Source organism: Kogia breviceps, chromosome 18, assembly GCF_026419965.1.
Source record: "Kogia breviceps isolate mKogBre1 chromosome 18, mKogBre1 haplotype 1, whole genome shotgun sequence".
Lineage (NCBI taxonomy): Eukaryota > Metazoa > Chordata > Mammalia > Artiodactyla > Physeteridae > Kogia > Kogia breviceps.
The window spans coordinates 58,327,319-58,346,438 of NC_081327.1; the positions used below are offsets into that span (position 1 = coordinate 58,327,319).

The following is a 19,120-nucleotide window of genomic DNA, read 5'->3' on the forward strand; positions in this document are numbered from 1 at the left end:
ACCGAATCCTATAATACAGAACTGCACATACACTTCCAAAGTTACAGACCCCAGTGCACACACAGTGGACGAGGATGCAGGATCGGGCCTTGCTCTGCACTCTGACCCCAGAGTTCACTCTCAAGAGATCTGGGGAGAGCAGGATGCTGACAGAAACGCACCTTTCATTTCAACATGAGAAACACGGTTTCTGCACTCTCCTAAAAGTGCTCCTGCCTTGCTGCGAAGTGACCCGGGAAACGGGAGAGTCTCCCAGCCTCCGATATCTGCAAACTCTTAATCCTCGGCCAAGTGGAGGGTTATTTATATCAATTCTCAGAGCCTGACCTCCCAATGCAGCACCAAGAGTTAAAAAGCAGAAAACAGGAGTAGCAACCGTGTTACTACCAAAGTCAGTATTTTTACTTCCTGTTTTCAAATTTTAAACGTCCGAAAGCCTGGAGATGCTTCCCATATTACAGCTTTCGTTTCCATGTTCCTGTGATGTTCACAGTGAGGTGAGTTCACAGAGCACATGGCCTCTCTGGTCTAAGCCATTGTATATGTGACTCAAGCTTTCATTCTGGTCAGGTTCCTTAGGACTCACTGTGGATATTCATAGTAAATATCTTAATAGCACGTGGCTTAAATGCAGTGGACACACTTGAGTTTTACATCTTGTAACTCACCTGCAATCTGGAAAAAATATCCCGATTTCCTGTGCAGCCGCCAAGAACCAAATCAGAATTCTCTGAGTGATCATAACTCCTTGAACTGAAATGAAAACACAGTGAAAGCCTCCTAAGTGTCTCCTAACTGTGCTGGGCTGCCTGCTTCTCCTCCTGCCTCCAGAGTGGCCTGTGGTCACAGGGCCAGGAGGTACCCGGAGACTGCAGGACACTCACAGTGTCCCAACAACAGCAAAAAGCCAGCAACCAACTCAAGCAACACATCAAAACAATTACATGCCAGGACCAAGTGGGATTTATCCCAAGAATGCAAGGTTGGCTCAACATGCAAGAATCAATTAATGCAATAAACATATGAGTAGAATAAAAAACAGAAAACCACACAGATAAAGCATTGAATTAAATGCTATACCCTGTCATGATTTAAAAACTAAAACCAAAAAACTCAACAAACTCGGAGTAAAAGGGACCTTCCTCAACCTGGCAAAGGGTATCTATGAAGAACCCACAGTTCACACCGTACTTAATGATGAAAGACTGAAAACTGTCCTCCTAAGGTCAGGACCAGGACAAACTGTCCGCTCATACCACTTCCAGTCAACATTGCCCTGTAAAGTTCTGGCCAGGACAATTCAGCAAGTAAATAAATCAGTACATATAAGGCATTCAGATTGGAAAAGAAAAAATTAAACCATCTCTACTAGCAGATTTCAAGACCTTATATATAGAAAATCCTAAAGCATTCACAATAAAAAAACATCAGAGCAAACAAGTGAGATTAAAGCAATGAGCCTATGGTGCTAAAAAGAATAAAACACTTAAGAATAAATTTAATCAGGGAGATGCAAGAGTTGTGTGCTAAAAGCTATAAAACATTGTTGAAAATATTAAAGATGACCTAAACAAATGGAAAGCCACCCCATGTTCATGGATAGGAAGATGGCAATGCTACCCAAACTGATCTACAGATACAATGCAGTCATTATCAGAATCTCATCTCATTTTACAGAAAATGATAAGTTGATCCTAAAATTCAGGTGGAACTGCAAGGGATCCAGAATAACCAAAAACAATCCTGAAAAAGGACAAAGTTGGAGGATTCACATTTTCCAATTTTTTTTTTTTTTTTTTGCGGTACGCGGGCCTCTCACTGTTGTGGCCTCTCCCGTTGCGGGCTCTGGACGCGCAGGCTCAGCGGCCATGGCTCACGGGCCCAGCAGCTCCACGGCATGTGGGATCTTCCCGGACCGGGGCATGAACCCGTGTCCCCTGCATCGGCAGGCGGACTCAACCACTGCGCCACCAGGGAAGCCCTCATTTTCCAATTTTTAAAACTTATTTATTTTTGGCCGTGCCACGTGGCTTGTTGGAACTTGTTACCCGACCAGGGAATGAACCCAGGCCCTTAGCAGTGAAAGCGCAGAGTCCTAACCACTGGACCGCCAAGAAATCCCCACATTTTCCAATTTTAAAACTTACTACAAAGCTATAGTAATCAAAATGGTGTGGTCCTTGGGGGCTTCCCTGGTGGCGCAGTGGTTGAGAGTCCACCTGCCGATGCAGGGGACGCGGGTTTGTGCCCCGGTCTAGGAAGATACCACATGCCGCGGAGCGGCTGGGCCCGTGAGCCATGGCCGCTGAGCCTGTGCGTCCGGAGCCTGTGCTCCGCAACGGGAGAGGACACAACAGTGAGAGGCCCACTTACCACAAAAAAAAAAAAAAAAAATGGTGTGCTCCTGGCACAAGGGTAGATGTATAGATAAGTAGAACAGAATCAGGAGTCCAGAAGTGAACTCTCACATGTATGGCTAATGGACTTTCCACAGGAGTACCGAGACCATTCAACAGGGAAAGGACAGTCTCTTAAACAAAAGGGGACAACTGGATATCCACATACAGAAGAATGGGGCCAGATCCCTACCTCACACCATATAAAAACACAGAATGGATCAAAGGCCTAAAAATAAGAGCTAAATCTAAAAATAGATGAATAAGGCATCTTCAAAATTTAAAACTTTTGTGCATCAATATACCCCTTCTAGGGAGTGAACCGATGACTCACAGAATGGAAGAAAATATCTGCAACTCATATATGTGGTAAGGACCAAGTATCTAGAATATATAAAGAACTCTTATGACTCAATAAGCAAATAACCCAATTTTAAGTAGGCAAAGGATCTGATTAGACATTTGTCCAAAAAAGATACATAAATGGTCAACCAGCACATGAAAAGATGCTCAACATCATAAGCCATCGGGGAAAAGCAAATCAAAACCATGAGACAACACGACGTACCACCTTGACACAGCAACCACGAGGACGATGAGAAAAAACAGGCCACGTCAGGCCACACCTGGCATAGCCCATATGGTACCAGGAACGCCTGCCTTTCATGGCAGGCAGTCCACGCCCGTGCTTCCTGCACTGTGGGTGACAACACTGGTGCCCACCACTTGCTTGACCTTTTATTCTTCTCACATTTGCTAATAACCCTGATACCAGGAGACTAAGCAGAAAGACCAAGTCACTGCCACTGGCAAATCTATGTACAGAGAGAAAGCTGATTCCGGAAGCTTGCCTTTATCTTGAAAACCCAAACTTGCGATCAGGATATGTTCAACTGTGCTCTGTATAACACAGACTGTACTGAGAGAAATAAAAACGTTCTTAGAGCTACCAAAACCAAAAGACAGACTCTTCTGGGCACTAACTTTCCTAACCTTTGATAGAAGTCCATGAGCACGTTGACAAGCGTGGAGCAGGCGACTTCCAGGTCTCCGTCGCAGCCCCCGGTGGCAGAGGGCGCGGGGAGGAAGTGCTGGTGGATGGCCCACTGGTGGAAGTCCTGCCTGCAATGCAAACGTCAGGGTCTGTGCTGAGGGAGGCACGGGCCATGGTCCGCTTCAGCCAGGGGTGAGGGGGACTGCAGGTCCACAGCTGCTGAGCTGGGGGTGGAGGGGGTGCCTGCACTGTCCCAGGTCCACCAGCAAAGCATCCAGATATGGACCAGGCCCCGTGGTGCTGAAACCGCAGCACAGACAGCCACCAACACTGCAGTCTGTACCTGCAGGAATAACAGGACCCAAGCAGGACCTCGCCATGTGACCACGAAGGGCAGGGAGCAAGCTGCCAAAGCCTGTTTGGACCTGCAATCAGGAGAGAAGAAAGGAGGCCCTGAACAGGACCCCACGCCATCTACACATAGTGACCTGAGGGTGAGTTAAGAAGGGGTCCTATGGATCCGCAGGCCAGAAAACTAGTTCCTTCTTTCCCTCCTGGCAAGGAAGGAAGCCCAGGCTCATGAGCACATGAAGGAAGCGCACAGGAGGCAGGCCGCGCCCAAACCTGAAAGGCGGACGCGCCCGCCGAACTGGGAAAGGAAGCGTGAGTTGTCCCTCCCATCGCCCATCGCTATCCTTCCTTATTCTACTTGTCCCGTCAGAATCTGACACCACGACACGGCACCCCCATGTTCAGGGACGTCTCTGACCACTCCAAGTACGGTGGCTTGAGGACAGCCACCTCTGGCTCCTGGGCCCCCTGACCCACCAACCCCAGACCCACGGCCCCTCAGCACCTGCTCGAGGCCAGGATAGCACACCTGACGTCTTGGTGGTCTCAGTCACCAGCCCCAGGACTCACATGGGGCTCAGACTCTGATTTGCTCACCCCTGGTACTGCGCCTCAAAGCCAGCACTCGGCAAGGCGCTGCCCACCCTCCCCTCTGCTTCCCTGGTTTGCCGACATCAGCTGAGACCCTCCAGGGCTTCCCCACTGTGGCCCTCCCCAGGCGCAGCCTCCTCTGCTCCTCGCCCGCCGGCACCAGTTCCCAAAGCCCCAAAGCTCCCAAAGTCTGGTGTCTTCAGTGCCCTCTAATCTGCCCACTTCTCACCCTGCCCACCCCCAGGCTCACACAGGGTCCGGTTGTGCACAGCTCCTTGGCAGAATGGCTTAGGGGCTTTGGGGCAGAAGTGCAAGTTGGAAGCCCTGTATGTGCCTCGTGTGCCCCATCTGTCTTAGCCACGCTGCATCCCCAGCTTCTAGAACATTCTAGAAGTGTCTGGCAAACTGTAGGTCAATAAGTGTTTCTTGAATAAGAGAATGAATAATTGTACTCATACACTGTTATGTTAAACTGAACATTAAATTGAGGATATAATGACAAAACTTAAGACAGTGTAGAAAACTGTATTAACATTTTAAAGGGTAGATCCTTGAAACACTTACCTTTCTGTATCTGAAAGAGAATCAACTTCAGGCTGAATTTCTAGTTCCAGCTGTAACCAGTCTCTGTAAGTCAACTGAGAGAAAAGGACCAAGTGACCACCACAGCAAGGACAGAGCACAGAAGCCACAGGTTGGGGCTGTGATGCTGCCCTCTCATTATAGCTGGACGTCTCCTGTGTGTCTGTCAGACGTATCGTCCTACGCCATCTCCCAGGGTTAGACTGGGAGGCTGGCACCAAGCCCAGATGAAGAATCAGTCATTTAACTCTGAACGTGAAGCTAACCAAAACTGTTCAAACTGGTCTTTAAACTCAGTCCTCCACACTGCCGCCTGGCCCTGGACAGCCCGTGGCACGTGCACAGCAATCACTTTCCAGCTCACCGAGGTGTGCAAATAACCAGAAGATAAACTTGATGTGAGAGCACGCTTCCAACAGTCACAGCCCCACACGTCCACACAGACTAACCTCAAAACCTCACAGTGTTTGTAACAACGTGTCCCAGAGACACGCAGGCAGCACACACAGCGTGTGTAAACGCCGGAGCCGTGCGGCACCAGCAGGGACGTGTGTGTGGACACTGATCGAGGCACAGCTGCTCCTGCCTCATTGCTCCTGGTGTCAGACAGATGGTCAGACCTACTCTTCTCTGACTGATAATTAACAGTAAAAGAGTTGAAAAAAATATACAATAAAACAACACAACTTTTTCTCTAAAGACCAAAACAAGCAGGCAAACATCCAATAAATAAAGGAAAAGTTATGAAAAGGTGGCAGAAACCATCACACGGGCACGTTGTCTGAGCGGCCGAGCGCCCAGTAACTGTGCTTGGAGAAGCCCGGCCCCAGCTCGCAGCCTGGCAGGCGTGTTAAAAATATGACGATGCCAGGAGTGACTTCTGTCAGGTCAGGCCCGCCCATGTCCTGTGCCCACAGAGCCCAGAGCTTGGAGGAACAAAGCAGGGGAAGGGGCAGTGGGACCCACATGGAGTCCCTCTTGCTTCAGCAGTTCCCGCAAGGTCCTCTGCTTCCACAGGCAGAGGGTGGCTCGCTGCCAGTCCACAGACGGCAGGCATAGGGGCCTCCAGGGAGAGCTGGCCGGGTCTTCCCGAGAGGGTGGGTCTCGGGCCTCTGAGAACCATCTGAACACGATGAACTGGAACTGAAAAAAGACAGTGGCGTGTGTGCTGTGAGACTGAGGAAACACGCAGGGGCCTGGCTGTGCTCGGCTGGCAGCGAGGAGCCCCTGGTCTCATTGGGCAGCCGGCCCTGACCACACATCTCTGAGCTGCCGTGTCCTGCAGCCGTGCACGGCCGTCCCCCGCGACCCGCCGGCACCGGCATGCTCACTAAGAAGTGTGCTCACTGGCTACAGGAGACGCTCCCTCGGTGATGCACTAAGCCGCACATCTTTGCCTCGGGAGGTCGGACCCCCGCCCTCATGCTGACAGAGCCACAGGCTACTCGAGGGGACCTTGGGGAGCTTGGGACACAGGATGAGGACTTCCTCTTCTGGGCCACTCCTCCGGATCTCCATCCCACGCTTCAAAAGGTTGGCACCTGGGACCGGGAGCACAGGGGCACCTGGACCCCAGGCTGCTTCTGATGCGGTGGAGCTCCCAGCAGCGCCCAGGAGTCCGACGCGGAGCCTGGAACTAAGAACCAGGCTCGAACCTCATGGGAGACGTTCCCTAAAGCTCTGCAGGTGCAGCAACACTGGTTCCCGCTGTGACGGCACCGCCGCCTTTGACACTGAGGATTCTAACACGCAGTTTCCCAGGCCGTCTTCAGAGGAAGTGCCGGGTGCTTCTTTAAATGCTGACTCACTTTCTATGAACATCAATCTTTTAATTTGCCTACTTCATACATAAGGAGGGACATCTGTAGTTGTCACGTTCCAGTCCCTCCTCTTAACTCAGATGGAAGGAAAAGGCAGTGTTCAACCCAAGCATACGGCGGGGTGGCGCCAGGAGGCAGTCTGCTACGAATGAGGCCGGTGCCGAGCGCCGAGATGGAGGCCACGCAAGGCTTCAGGCCAGAAACCCGTACAAAACTGGAACTTACAGGAGAGCAGAAAAAGGAACCCAGAAGACTCACCTTTTTTATAAGGCCTGGAGACAAACAGCTGTACAAGATGTCACGTGACTGGGAAGAAAACTTACACAAAGAATAAGAAATTGCCGCCGTACAAAATCTGAAAATAGAAAACAGAAATTATAACACAGAAATGGGGTCCAAGCAGAAAAACACGTGGAAGAAGAGCGTGAACCGCACAAAGTGAACCGAGAGCCTCCCAGCCCGATGGCCGCTTGGTGCTCAGCCTCAGGCCCAGCCTGTCCGGCCCCTCCAAGCCCTCGGGAAAGAGCCCCCCAGTCAGGCCGTCTGGCCTGAGCTCTTTCCACGTCGACGAGAGACTCCGAAAACACATGAACACGCAGGCTCTGCACGTAAGGGCTTGCTTTCCCAGCGTGTCGAGAGCCACGGTCAGAACAAAGGGAATGAAGTGAGGAGGTGCGAGGTGGGTGTCCCTTGTGTGATTGTGTAAGGCTCTCGTTCACCTGCATGATGGCAAATTATTCACTGTTCCTGCCTAAAAGAACCTCAGAGCCAGAGTGAAGCAGGTCCAGTTTCCAACTCAGCCTCCGCCTGCCCACGGTGGGCTGTGACGTGTGGGAGGGAGAGGCTGCCAAGAACAGAGGTGACCACGAGGCCCAAAGAGTCAGGACTGTGGCGAGGAAGGGGCCTGACTGACAGCGGGGACCTGTCCGTGGCGCTGCCGTGGATGGCACGGACGGCTGGCGGGCACTGGTCCCAGGCCGCGTTCCTGTGCTCAGCTCTGTCTCTCCTAACGCCGGCTCAGTCCATGAGCTGTGACACTGGTCCCAGCCAACATCTCCCACGGGAGCCTCCGGCTTCTGTCCGGACCTCGGCGGCCACAGTAAGCCCTTCGGGCCTGAGTCACACGTGGACTCCCCAGGGCCCTGCCCGTCTCTCACACCCGCCGACCCCAGGCTACGGACTCCCTGCGACTCACCGGGTCCCGGGAGGGGGCCTAGCACGCAGTGTGCAGTGAGTGGATGAGCACGTAACCGGACGATGGGTCTCAAAACCCTCTGGATGGGACAGCTGTGTGTGTAGAAACGTCCCCCAGAAAAAGCTGCTCACCACAGGGAGACCCCGGAACCTAACCTGAGGGACAGGTCCAACCAGCCACTGGCCACCTGACCACCTGACCTGCGGCCCATTGAGAGCATCTTGAAAAGCAGGGAGCAAAGTAGGGTGATCTCACTTTTATAACCACAGATACCAACACACACATAAATACACCCAAGATAAGGTTCTGGAAGGGTACAGACCAACACGGTAAAGAGTGGTCATGTGTAGAGCATGTGTGTCTGTCCTAATTGTATCTGATGAACATGTGTTACTTTTGACAGAGGGACACTCACTTCAGACACAGGGCTGAGGACTCCTGGGTCCTACAGGGCAGGAGGATGTCGAAGAGCTCGGGGACAGGCAGGCCCCGAGCAGGGGTGGGAGGGTCCACATGCACCTCCGGGAGGGCAGACCTGGACTCGCCAAGGTGGACGGCCAGGGCAGCCAACCCCACCACATGTGAGGCACTCAGGCTCGGGCCCTAAAATAGGAAAGAAGAGTGGTTCAGGGACTTCCCTGGTGGCCCAGTGGCTAAAGACTCCACGCTCCCAATGCAGGGGGCCAGGGTTCAACCCCTGGTCAGGGAATGAGATCCCACATGCCGCAAGTAAGAGCCCACATGCCGCAACTAAGAGCCCACGTGCCTCAACTAAAGATCCCGCATGCCGCAACGAAGACTGGGAGCAGCCACACGCATACATACATACATACGTAGATAAATACAGAAATATTTTAAAAGAAAAGAGGTTCAGCGTTGGGTGGCAGAAGGGAGCTCACCTCCTGGCTGGAGGAGGTGGCAGCCCTACCTGGTGATGGAGCAGTTGGCAGAGTCTGCTAAGCAGAGCCGGCAGGATACTGCGTCTGCACAGGGTCCTCACAAAGTGGGCGGCCCAGGGGCCCTGCCTGTGGGGACAACCACAGAGAACAGTGGCAGCGGCCAGGCCTGGCCCTGCACTGCCCGCCTGGAGCCTGGTGGACAAGCAGTCAGGCACCAGAGACTGAAGAAAGAACCAGGCTGTTCCCCAAACAGGAGGGTCTCCTGCTGCAACGCCTGACCATTGCCACGTCCCTGCTGGATAAGTCAGCCCCCACCCCACCCGGGCCCTTCCCCAGTGCAGCGCGAAGCTGGGGGGTAGGACCAGGACCCAAGGCTCAGAGCTGGACCAGGAATGACGGCCACTCTCATCACGAGCACCCAGGCCGCCCCAGGACAGCTCCAAACCACCCGGTGAGACCGCCTAGCCTCTACCTGTCCGGTGGGGCGACGCTGGAGGCCGCCATGAGGTTCTGACAGAAAGACGTCAGCAGGAGGTCCACGACCTGAAAGAGGAGAGGTCTCAGGGCCGCAAACCCACATCACAGCGTTTCCACCCTGGACGCACAGGGCCACAGTGGAGCTGACGAGACTGGAAAACGGGTCCCCATCCGGAGAAGAGGTTGCAACGCCTCAGCGCAGGAATCCCCAAACCCTGGGAGGGCCCCCAGGGGTCATCACAGAGCTTCTCAGCAGAGAGCAGGGTCAGCAAACCTGCCCACTAAGGGCCACGAGCAGCCTCTGCCACAACTTCCTCCCAAACACAGAGTCTGTACGCAAACGGCAGCACCAGCCCGAAACCCTCGACTCACATGTGGTCTCCGTGGCGCACCACACTCACCCTCTGCTCCCACGGCTGAAGCTTGGGGGCCCGGACGCTGAGCAGAACCGGGGCCCCCTCGACGTCACTGTCATCCTCGCCGAGGCCCAGGGCAGAGCGGAGCTGTTCAGAGATCACTGCCATCTGAGCCAACAACACTGCAAGGCAGGGACCGGCGCCATGAGCAGGGGCGCCACCCACACTCTCAACTGACCCTGGGGCTGCTCTCGTCCCCGCCCGGCCAGCAGCGGAACCACTTTTCTGCAGTGCAGGTGGCCAGGCTTCTCCGAGGGGCTGGCATAGCTCTTCACGTGACCACGGCCCCTGTGTCTATCGCCCGCGGCCCTCACCCGCCAGCGACCTCTGCACACACTGATGCACGCTGCAGCCGCCCGGCCCGGTCTCGGTGGCTCTGCCAGCACAGGGACTCACAGGCCTGGCTGTTTGACCATCTTGCAGCCGCGCTGGGGCCCCACACGAGCCTCGACCTCCCCAAGAACCATGTGCTACAGGAGCAGAGTCTGGAAGGGCCACACTGGCCACGAGGGGACATCCTGGGCCCTCAAGACGACCATAGTGGAGGCAGAGCTAACAGTGCAGAGCTGGGGCTGCTGACCCGCCACCACAGGAGAAAATCTGTGCGTCACTTCTGACCCCCAGCTTAACTCCTCACAGCCTTCTGTGTATTTTGCATGTCATGTGAATCTACGTTTATCTTATGCATTCACGACATACCTAATTGTCTCAATATTGCTAGGCAATGTGGTTTATCTGAAATTTTTGAAATTGTCATTTATCTCCAAAAATTTTCCAGTATATTTACTGAAAATAATCTGCATATACTGAGTGGACCCACACAGTTAAAAGCTGTGTTGCGGGCTTCCCTGCTGGCGCAGTGGTTAAGAATCTGCCTGCCAATGCAGGGGACACGGGTTCGAGCCCTGGTCTGGGAGGATCCCACATGCCTCAGAGCAACTAAGCCCCCGTGCGCCACAACTACTGAGCCTGAACACTAGAGCCCGTGAGCCACAACTACTGAAGCCCGCGTGCTTAGAGCCCGTGCTCTGCAATAAGCGAAGTCACCGCCATGAGAAGCCCGAGCACCCCAACGAAGAGTAGCCCCCGCTCGCCACAACTAGAGAAAAGCCCACGTGCAGCAACAAAGACCCAACGCAGCCAAAAATAAATAAATGAAAAAAACAAACTGTGTTGTTCAAGGGTCGGCTGTATTTCCTCCGTGAGACTCTCATAGGAATTAAATGAATTCATAACAAATAAAAATCTACGGAAGTTACTAGGCCAAAACGTGCCTTATGTATTTTCGTTCCTGCATTTAGCACAGCAAAACTCTAAACCGCTGGGGCCTCGCCTTGTATTTTGGGGACCACTGAGCACTCTGAACGCCCATGCTTGTCCTCCGCACCCCTCACAGCAAACAGTCCCAGAAGCAGAGGCCCAGTGCTGAAGAGCACAGCCACCCAGGCAGGAAAGCAAGGAGAGAAGCCCCACAGCCAGCAACGCAGCCTTCCTCCTCTATGTCTCCTGTCCCACCGGGATGCCGAGTACCAGAATATCCATGTTCTACCCAGACCTTGGGACAGCCTGAGTGTCAGAAAGGAGGCACGCTCCACACCCACCAGGCCGCGGTCGGGTTCACTACCAGACGCTGAACTGCAGGGAAAATGCACTGACCGCTGCCACTATGGGCAACAGAGCAGCCACAAGCTCTGAGCACGTCAGGACTGGCCTGTGCACCCACGGACACCCACTGCGGACGGCCCGACCCACAGCCCCGTCCTCACCATCATGCTGGGTGGGATCTGTCACCGAGGCCCTGAGCTCTCGCAGGGCAGCTGTGAGCAGGCCCAGCGGCTCCTCCGCACAGCTGGGCTCCACCTCCCTTCGCGAGGCTGCATCTGAGAGACAGGAGGTAATTTTAACAATTAAACAGGTTAGATCAGATAGGAAGCACACGGAACTGACGCTGTCCCTGGCTTCTCCCTGCATAGGGCACACAGAGGACTGGGGCCCTATGAGGAGGGAAGTGAAACGCTCTCCCCTGATGGTGGATGTTAATGTCCTACCAAAGTTAAAACATTCATAAGGAAGTTTAAGAAAAACCATGGTTCTATACACACTATCGCCACAGGTGTAAAAAGCAGGTATGTGATGAATAAAGACCAAATGCATGTGGAGGGAGGCTGGGCGGGGACAGCAGAATTATGGACAGATGATGGTTTAGTCCCTGTTTCTCAAACTTTTAAGTAACACTGTGATACTGTTTTTTACAACAGGATGTTAAAATCAGTATATTAGAGGGGATTACCAGTCTTCAACACACATTTAATAGGTTTACTAAAAAATATTAGCCCTGTGAGATACAGCATTAGAAAACATTCTAGAAGCCCCCAAAAGCAGAACCATGGGGTTAGGAAAGGAGGGCAAGGCCTCACTCAACAGTGGATGCAGGGCTTCCCTGGCGGCGCAGTGGTTGAGAATCCGCCTGCCGATGCAAGGGACACGGGTTCGTGCCCCGGTCCAGGAAGATCCCACGTGCCATGGAGCGGCTAGGCCCGTGAGCCATGGCCGCTGAGCCTGCGCGTCCGGAGCCTGTGCTCCGCAACGGGAGAGGCCACAACAGTGAGAGGCCCGCGTACCGCAAAAAAAAAACCAAAAAAACAAAACAGTGGATGCAGCCCTACGGCCCCCTTGGCATCCAGTCTGCAAGATGTTTTGATACTGGTCCAAACAGGTGTGGGTCTCCCTGGCTGTCAGAGACCATGGAAGATTGTGCAAGGAGGGTTCTGGCAGACAGAATTAGAAAACAGAGCTACAGTCGCTCATGCAGCCTAACTGGCCCTGCCGGCGTCAGAGGGATTGACCAGCAAACAGCTGCACCATTTCAACACCGACAGACCAGGCTCTGTCCTGATGGTGCCTCGTTCCTGGGGGGATGGGGTGCGGACAGCCTGCCCAGCTGCTCCAAGCACTGATGCATGCTTTCCCACACCGGCCCAGGTCTACATCACTGTCCCCTAGAAGCAGAAAGATCCCCAACCGTCCAAACGGCCAGAGAGCCATGGCAGACCCCCTACCAGGACACGGTGCAGAACAAGCACCACGGGGCCTCGGGCCTGGCTGGTCACCTGACTTTAAAGCTCGAATGCAGACGGGCAAACAGAAACCACACCACAACCTCAGAGGGGCACACAAAGAAGAGAAATGGTCAAGTGGATTTTGTATGCACGCGTGTTCAGGGAATGACGTCACAGGCAGCCCTCCTGGTGCCACAGCTGTCCCAAGGCTGATGCTGGGCAGCCTCTGAAGCCACAGCTGTGACCAGACCCAGCATGACAGAACCAGACCAGATGGACCAAGGTGCCACCGACACGTCTCGTGATCAGGGAAGTGGAGATGGGCACGTCTGGGGACCAAGCGACCCACTGACCTTACCTTCTGGCTTCTTCTCTCCGACAGTGGAGCAGGCTTGGCGGTAGGTAGAGTATAAGGCGGGGGGAATTTTATCCGCTCTGGATCGGAAGAAAACATTAAAACAGTCAACTATGACTCAAATTAATTCTCAAGCTTACAATCCCAAAGACTACCATAAAACAGAAATAGGCAACAGAGTAAATCTAAATAAATTATACAACACCCCACAGCATGACCCTGTGTTTGGGAAAAACACTGTCCATACGGACTTAAACGGTCCTGACTACTTCATACGTCCTATATAAACATCTACCAACAGTGGGTTTTGTTGTGTAGTGAGATTATAAATGATTTTCACTTCTCTCATTCAAGTTTTGGTAATTCCCAAATTTTAAAGTGAACTTATATTACTTTTAATGAAAAATGCTAACTAAGGAAAACATCCAATTAATGTCATTGAAAATACAAGTCCTGTGATGAGGACACAGGGCATCTGCAGGGCACGGACATGGCTGGCACGTTCTCATGGCACAGCAGCAAGTACAAGGACAAGAGCCACAGAGCATCGCCACCCCCAACAGTGCTGCAAATCGTGACAACGAGATTCAAGCAGAAGAACAGAGACATGGCTGTGGTCCCGAGTGAGGATCTACACCAGGACCGGAGGGAGGCAGGGAACTTGGCTGGAGACCAGGAACTGAGGGCACCACCCACTGCCCTGGGGACTGGAAAGCCTTCAGTTTAAGAAACAGAAACCAAAAAGAAAAAAAGAAAAAAACAGAAACCAATGCAAATAAAAAAAAAAGAACAAATTCAAGGAAATGGAGAAATTCACAGAAAAGAAACTGTCAGTCATCACTTTCATTAATATCTTCAGAGAGGTAAGACAAAACACTGCAGCTGTGAAACAAGAATGGACTGCTGGGGGCTTCCCTGGTGGCGCAGTGGTTAAGAATCCGCCTGCCAATGCAGTGGACATGGGTTCGAGCCCTGGTCTGGGAAGATCCCACGTGCCACGGAGCAACGAAGCCCGTGCACCACAACTACTGAGCCTGCGCTCTAGAGCCCACAAGCCACAACTACTGAGCCCAAGTGCCATAACTACTGCAGCCCGCATGCCTAGAGCCCATGCTCTGCAACAAGAGAAGCCACCACAGTGAGAAGCCCGCACACCACAATGAAGAGTAGCCCCTGCTCACCACTAGAGAAAGCCCGCGTGCAACAACAAAGACCAAACACAGCCTAAATAAATAAATTAAATTAAAATTAAAAGAAAGAATGGACTACTGTGCAAAGGAATATCTGATGGCAGAAATGAAAAACACTCAGTAAAAGGACTTGCAGATAAACTTGAAGAAATCTCTCAGAAAGGAGAGGAAAAAACAAAACAACACATATGCAAAATAGGACAAAAGAGAAGACAATAAAGGAGATCTAATATCTAAAAAATAGCAGTTCTAAGAAGAATAAGGATATAAAGAGGAAATCTGCAATGAAATCAACCAAGTTGAAATAATCAGTGTCTGGGATTTGCTTCAAAATAATCCAGAATGGTGGGTGGGTAAGTGAGTTGGAAGGCTATAGATGAAACAAGATTGCTCATTTATTGATAACAAATCTGGGTGACAGATTCTGTTCTGCTTTTCTGTCTTAAATTTTTCATTAAAAAAAAGGTTTTAAGTATCCAAGAAAATTCCTTAGTACTGAAGGATATGAATTTCCAGAGTAAAAGGCCCACCATGTGCCCAGTCCAGAAAATAAAATTAGACCCACAATGAAATACACTGCTATAAAATTTCAGAACACAGGGAACAACGAAAAGGCACTACAGGCCTCCAGAAAGAAAAACACAGATTCCCATGCAAAGAGTCAGAAACTAAGTTTCTAACATCTCAGTAGCAATACTGGAGGCTAGAAGTCAATGGAGTGAAAATTTGAGGGAAAATAATTTCCAACTTAGATTTCTATACCCAAACTACCTATCAAATGTGAGGGCTAAATAAGGTGTTGAAAAATCTACCTCACACCCATCCTTTTGTAAGAAGCTTCAATAGGATGTTTTCCACCAAGACAAGGGAGTAAACCAAGAAAGAGGATGATCTCGGGCACAGAAAGGGGAAGCCAGCACAAGCCAGAGCAAAGGATGTCAGTCCCCAGGTGATGCTGAAGGAAGATACAAGGGTGACAGCAGTCTTAGTGGGCCAGAGTGAAGCAGGTCAGAAGGCTCTAGAAGAGATTTCCCTAAGATATAACTGTTGGGATACTTGATGATTCTGAACAAGAGAACATTTGGACAACTGGCAGAGTTCCCAGTGAACCATGATATGTACAATTAAAACTAAGATAAAACAAAGATAATTATGAACTCCAGAGAAAAGAGAGAGTAATGATTCCTCATGATCAACTCTGAATAGTGTTTAGACAGCCTTAAAAAACAGTTTTTAAAACTAACACAGGAAGGGCAGCTATGTGTATTGGTAAGGAAAGAAAACTAAAACAGAAAAAGTAAATACCAAAATAAAAATGTTATTTGGAGATTTGGGGCGAAATATCAAAAAATCAGTTGAGTTGAAAATGCTTGCTTCCAGAAAGAAAGTGAAGTGGCAGGGATGGGTGGGGAGTGGCTATTTCTCTCTCTCTTTTTTTAAAAAATAAATTTTAAAATTTTATTTTATCTTATTTTTGGCTGTGTTGGGTCTTTGTTGCTGCGCACGGGCTTTTCTCTAGCTTTGGTGAGCGGGGGCTCCTCTTCGTTGTGGTGCACAGGCTTCTCATTGCGGTGGCTTCTCTTGTTGGGAGCATGGGCTCTAGGTGCGCAGTAGCACCTCAGTACTTGTAGCACACAGGCTCAGTTATTGTAGCTCGCGGGCTCTAGAGCACAGGCTCACTAGCTGTGGCGCACAGGCTTAGTTGCTCTGCGGCATGTGGGATTGTCCCAGACCAGGGCTCGAACCCGTGTCTCCTGCACTGGCAGGCAGATTCTTAACCACTGCGCCACCAGAGAAGCCCCTGGCTATTTCTCTTAATAAACTTAATAGATGTATTTGACTCTTAGTAAATCTAACTTTAAAAAATAATTTTATTCAAGTATAGTTGAATTACAATGTTGTGTTAATTTCTGCTGTACAACAAAGTGACCCAGTAATACATATATATATATATATATATATATTCTTCTTCATGTTCTTTTCCACTATGGTTTATCACAGGATATTGAATATAGTTCCCTGTGCTATAAGTGGGACCTTGTTATCAATTCCATATATAATGGTTTGCATCTGCTAATCCCAAACTCCCACTCCACCCCCCCATACCCCCCCACTCCCCAGCAACAAGTCTGTTTCTCTATGTCTGTGAGTCTGTCTCTGTTTCATTTGTGTCATATTTTAGATTCCACACATAAGTGATATCATATGGTATTTGTCTTTCTCTGACTTACTTCACTTAGTATGATTATCTCCAGGTCCATCCATGTTGCTGCCAGGACTCTTTAATCTATATCCATATTTAACTCTGACAAAATTCTTTTTTAAAGACTAGAAATATGTCAAAAAATTAGGGACTTCCCTGGTGGCGCAGTGGTTGGGAACCTACCTACAAATGCACAGGACATGTGATCCCACATGCCGTGGATCAACTAAGCCCGTGAGCCACAACTACTGAGCCCCTGTATCAAAACTACTGAAGGGCTTCCCTGGTGGCGCAGTGGTTGAGAATCCGCCTGCCGATGCAGGAGACACGGGTTCGTGCCCTGGTCCGGGAAGATCCCACATGCCGCGGAGCAACTAAGCCCGTGAGCCATGGCCACTAGGCCTGCGCGTCCGGAGCCTGTGCTCCGCAATGGGAGAGGCCACAACAGTGAGAGGCCCGCATACCGCAAAAAAAAAAAAAAAAACAAAAAAAAAAACTACTGAAGCCTGTGCGCCTAGAGCCCATGCTCTGCAATAAGAGAAGCCACCGCAATAAGAAGCCCACGCACTGTGACGAAGAGTAGCCCCCACTCTCCACAACTACAGATAGCCTGCAGCAACAAAGACCAAATGTAGCCAATAAAAACAAAATAAAGAAGCTATAACATGCAAATACAAAAAAAAAAGCTGGTTTTAATAGCAGACAAAATAGGAATTAAGGTAAAAACAAAGGGAAAAACATGCAGCAAGAGAAGCCTGTATTTTAACAATTATGAACTTTCTTGGAACAAGACAAATCTGACAGAATTATAAGGAGAAACTGACAAAATCACTACCACCTCCACAATAAACTGATAAAACAAAGACACAGAAAACTATTCAGGATACAGAAAACTTGAGAATAAGCACAATTTAACAGACAGACCATACAGTCCAAAACTGAAGGACATGTGTTGTTTTCAAGGATGCGTGGAATGTCTGCAAATTCTGAAAGGAAGTCTTGACAAGGAGAAAAAACTCCATACAAAGTGAATAATATTCTTTGTGAAAAATGCAATTAACATTGGAATTCAACAATAAAAACTCATGGGCAAATACCTAAATGTCCAAAATTTTTAAAAATTTACTTAAAACTAACTTACAAATTATGAGAAAATCATAGCACAATGGTTGAGTATTTAGAACTGACTGACAGTGTAAGAACTACACATTGAAACTTTTGGAAGGCAGCTAAAGTGATCTCTGGAGGTAAAATTTATTAAAATATGCCTGTTTTAAAACACGAGAGAAGTTATAAAACAATAAATTAAACCACCACTTTAAGAAGTTATACGGTAGGACGGGAATAAAACACAAACCTACTAGAGCATGGACTTGAGGATACGGGGAGGGTGAAGGGTAAGCTGTGATGAAGTGAGAGAGTGGCATGGACATATATACAGGACCAAACGTAAAAGAGATAGCTAGTGGGAAGCAGCCGCCTAGCACAGGGAGATCAGCTCGGTGCTTTGTGACCACCTAGAGGGGTGGGATAGGGAGGGTGGCAGGGAGGGAGATGCAAGAGGGAAGCGATATGGGAACATATGTATATGTATAACTGATTCACTTTGTTGTAAAGCAGAAACTAATACACCACTGTAAAACAGTTATACTCCAATAAAGACGCTAAAAAAAAAGAAGTTATAAAAAGAACAACATAGTAAACCCAAAGAAAACAAAAGGTAAATAATAAAGTTAAAAACTAAAAACAAAGAGAAGATTTTTTTTAAAACAGCAGGGAGGGGCTTCCCTGGTGGCACAGTGGTTGAGAATCCGCCTGCCAATGCAGGGGACACAGGTTTGAGCCCCCATCTGGGAGGATCCCACATGCCGTGGAGCAACTAAGCCCGTGCGCCACAACTACTGAGCCTGCGCTATAGAGCCTGCAAGCCACAACTACTGAGCCCGTATGCCACAACTACTGAAGCCCACGCACCTAGAACCTACACTCCACAACAAGAGAAGCCACTGCAATGAGAAGCCTGTGCACCGCAACGAAGAGTAGCCCCAGCTCACCACAACCAGAGAAAAACCCACGTGCAGTACTGAAGACCCAACGCAGCCAAAAATAAATTTATTTAAAAAAACACAACCACCTCTTAAAAAAACAAAAACAGCAGGGAGGGGGTTTCTCTGGTGGCGCAGTGGTTAAGAATCCGCCTGCCATTGCAGGGGACATGGGTTCGAGCCCTGGTCCGGAAGGATCCCACATGCCGCAGAGCAGCTAAACCCATGCACCACAACTACTGAGCCTGAACTCTAGAGCCCGCGAGCCACAACTACTGAGCCCACGTGCCACAACTACTGCAGCCCGCGTGCCTAGAGCCCGTGCTCCGCAGCAGGAGAAGCCACCTCAATGAGAAGCCCCTACTCGCCACAACTAGAGAAAAGCCCATGCACAGCAGGCAAAGACCCAATGCAGCCAAAAATAAAAATAAATAAAATAAATAAATTTATTTTAAAAACCCCAAACGGCAGGAAGGACACAATATAAAAAGCTGGTTATGTGATAAAATTAATAAAACAGACAAGTCTTTAAGTAATGAATGAGTCA

General features: G+C 50.0%; 1 protein-coding gene across 5 annotated transcripts in view; it reads right to left on the reverse strand.

Annotated features, from left to right (window-relative positions):
- Window positions 1-19,120, reverse strand: part of FANCA (FA complementation group A) — a 52,300-nt gene that overhangs the window by 8,447 nt on the left and 24,733 nt on the right. For 4 of the 5 annotated variants that reach the window (XM_067019485.1, XM_067019484.1, XM_059045891.2 and 1 more), the window contains 11 exons: window positions 13,139-13,215; window positions 11,488-11,601; window positions 9,707-9,843; window positions 9,301-9,371; window positions 8,858-8,954; window positions 8,345-8,532; window positions 6,993-7,089; window positions 5,881-6,057; window positions 4,897-4,970; window positions 3,390-3,518; window positions 669-753 (listed from right to left, as the gene is read on the reverse strand). In XM_067019485.1, coding sequence (XP_066875586.1) covers window positions 669-753; window positions 3,390-3,518; window positions 4,897-4,970; window positions 5,881-6,057; window positions 6,993-7,089; window positions 8,345-8,532; window positions 8,858-8,954; window positions 9,301-9,371; window positions 9,707-9,843; window positions 11,488-11,601; window positions 13,139-13,215 — 1,246 coding nt within the window. Of the gene's footprint in view, window positions 1-668; window positions 754-3,389; window positions 3,519-4,896; window positions 4,971-5,880; window positions 6,058-6,992; window positions 7,090-8,344; window positions 8,533-8,857; window positions 8,955-9,300; window positions 9,372-9,706; window positions 9,844-11,487; window positions 11,602-13,133; window positions 13,216-19,120 lie in introns of those variants that run through there. The other variant, XM_067019486.1, reaches the window with a different exon arrangement.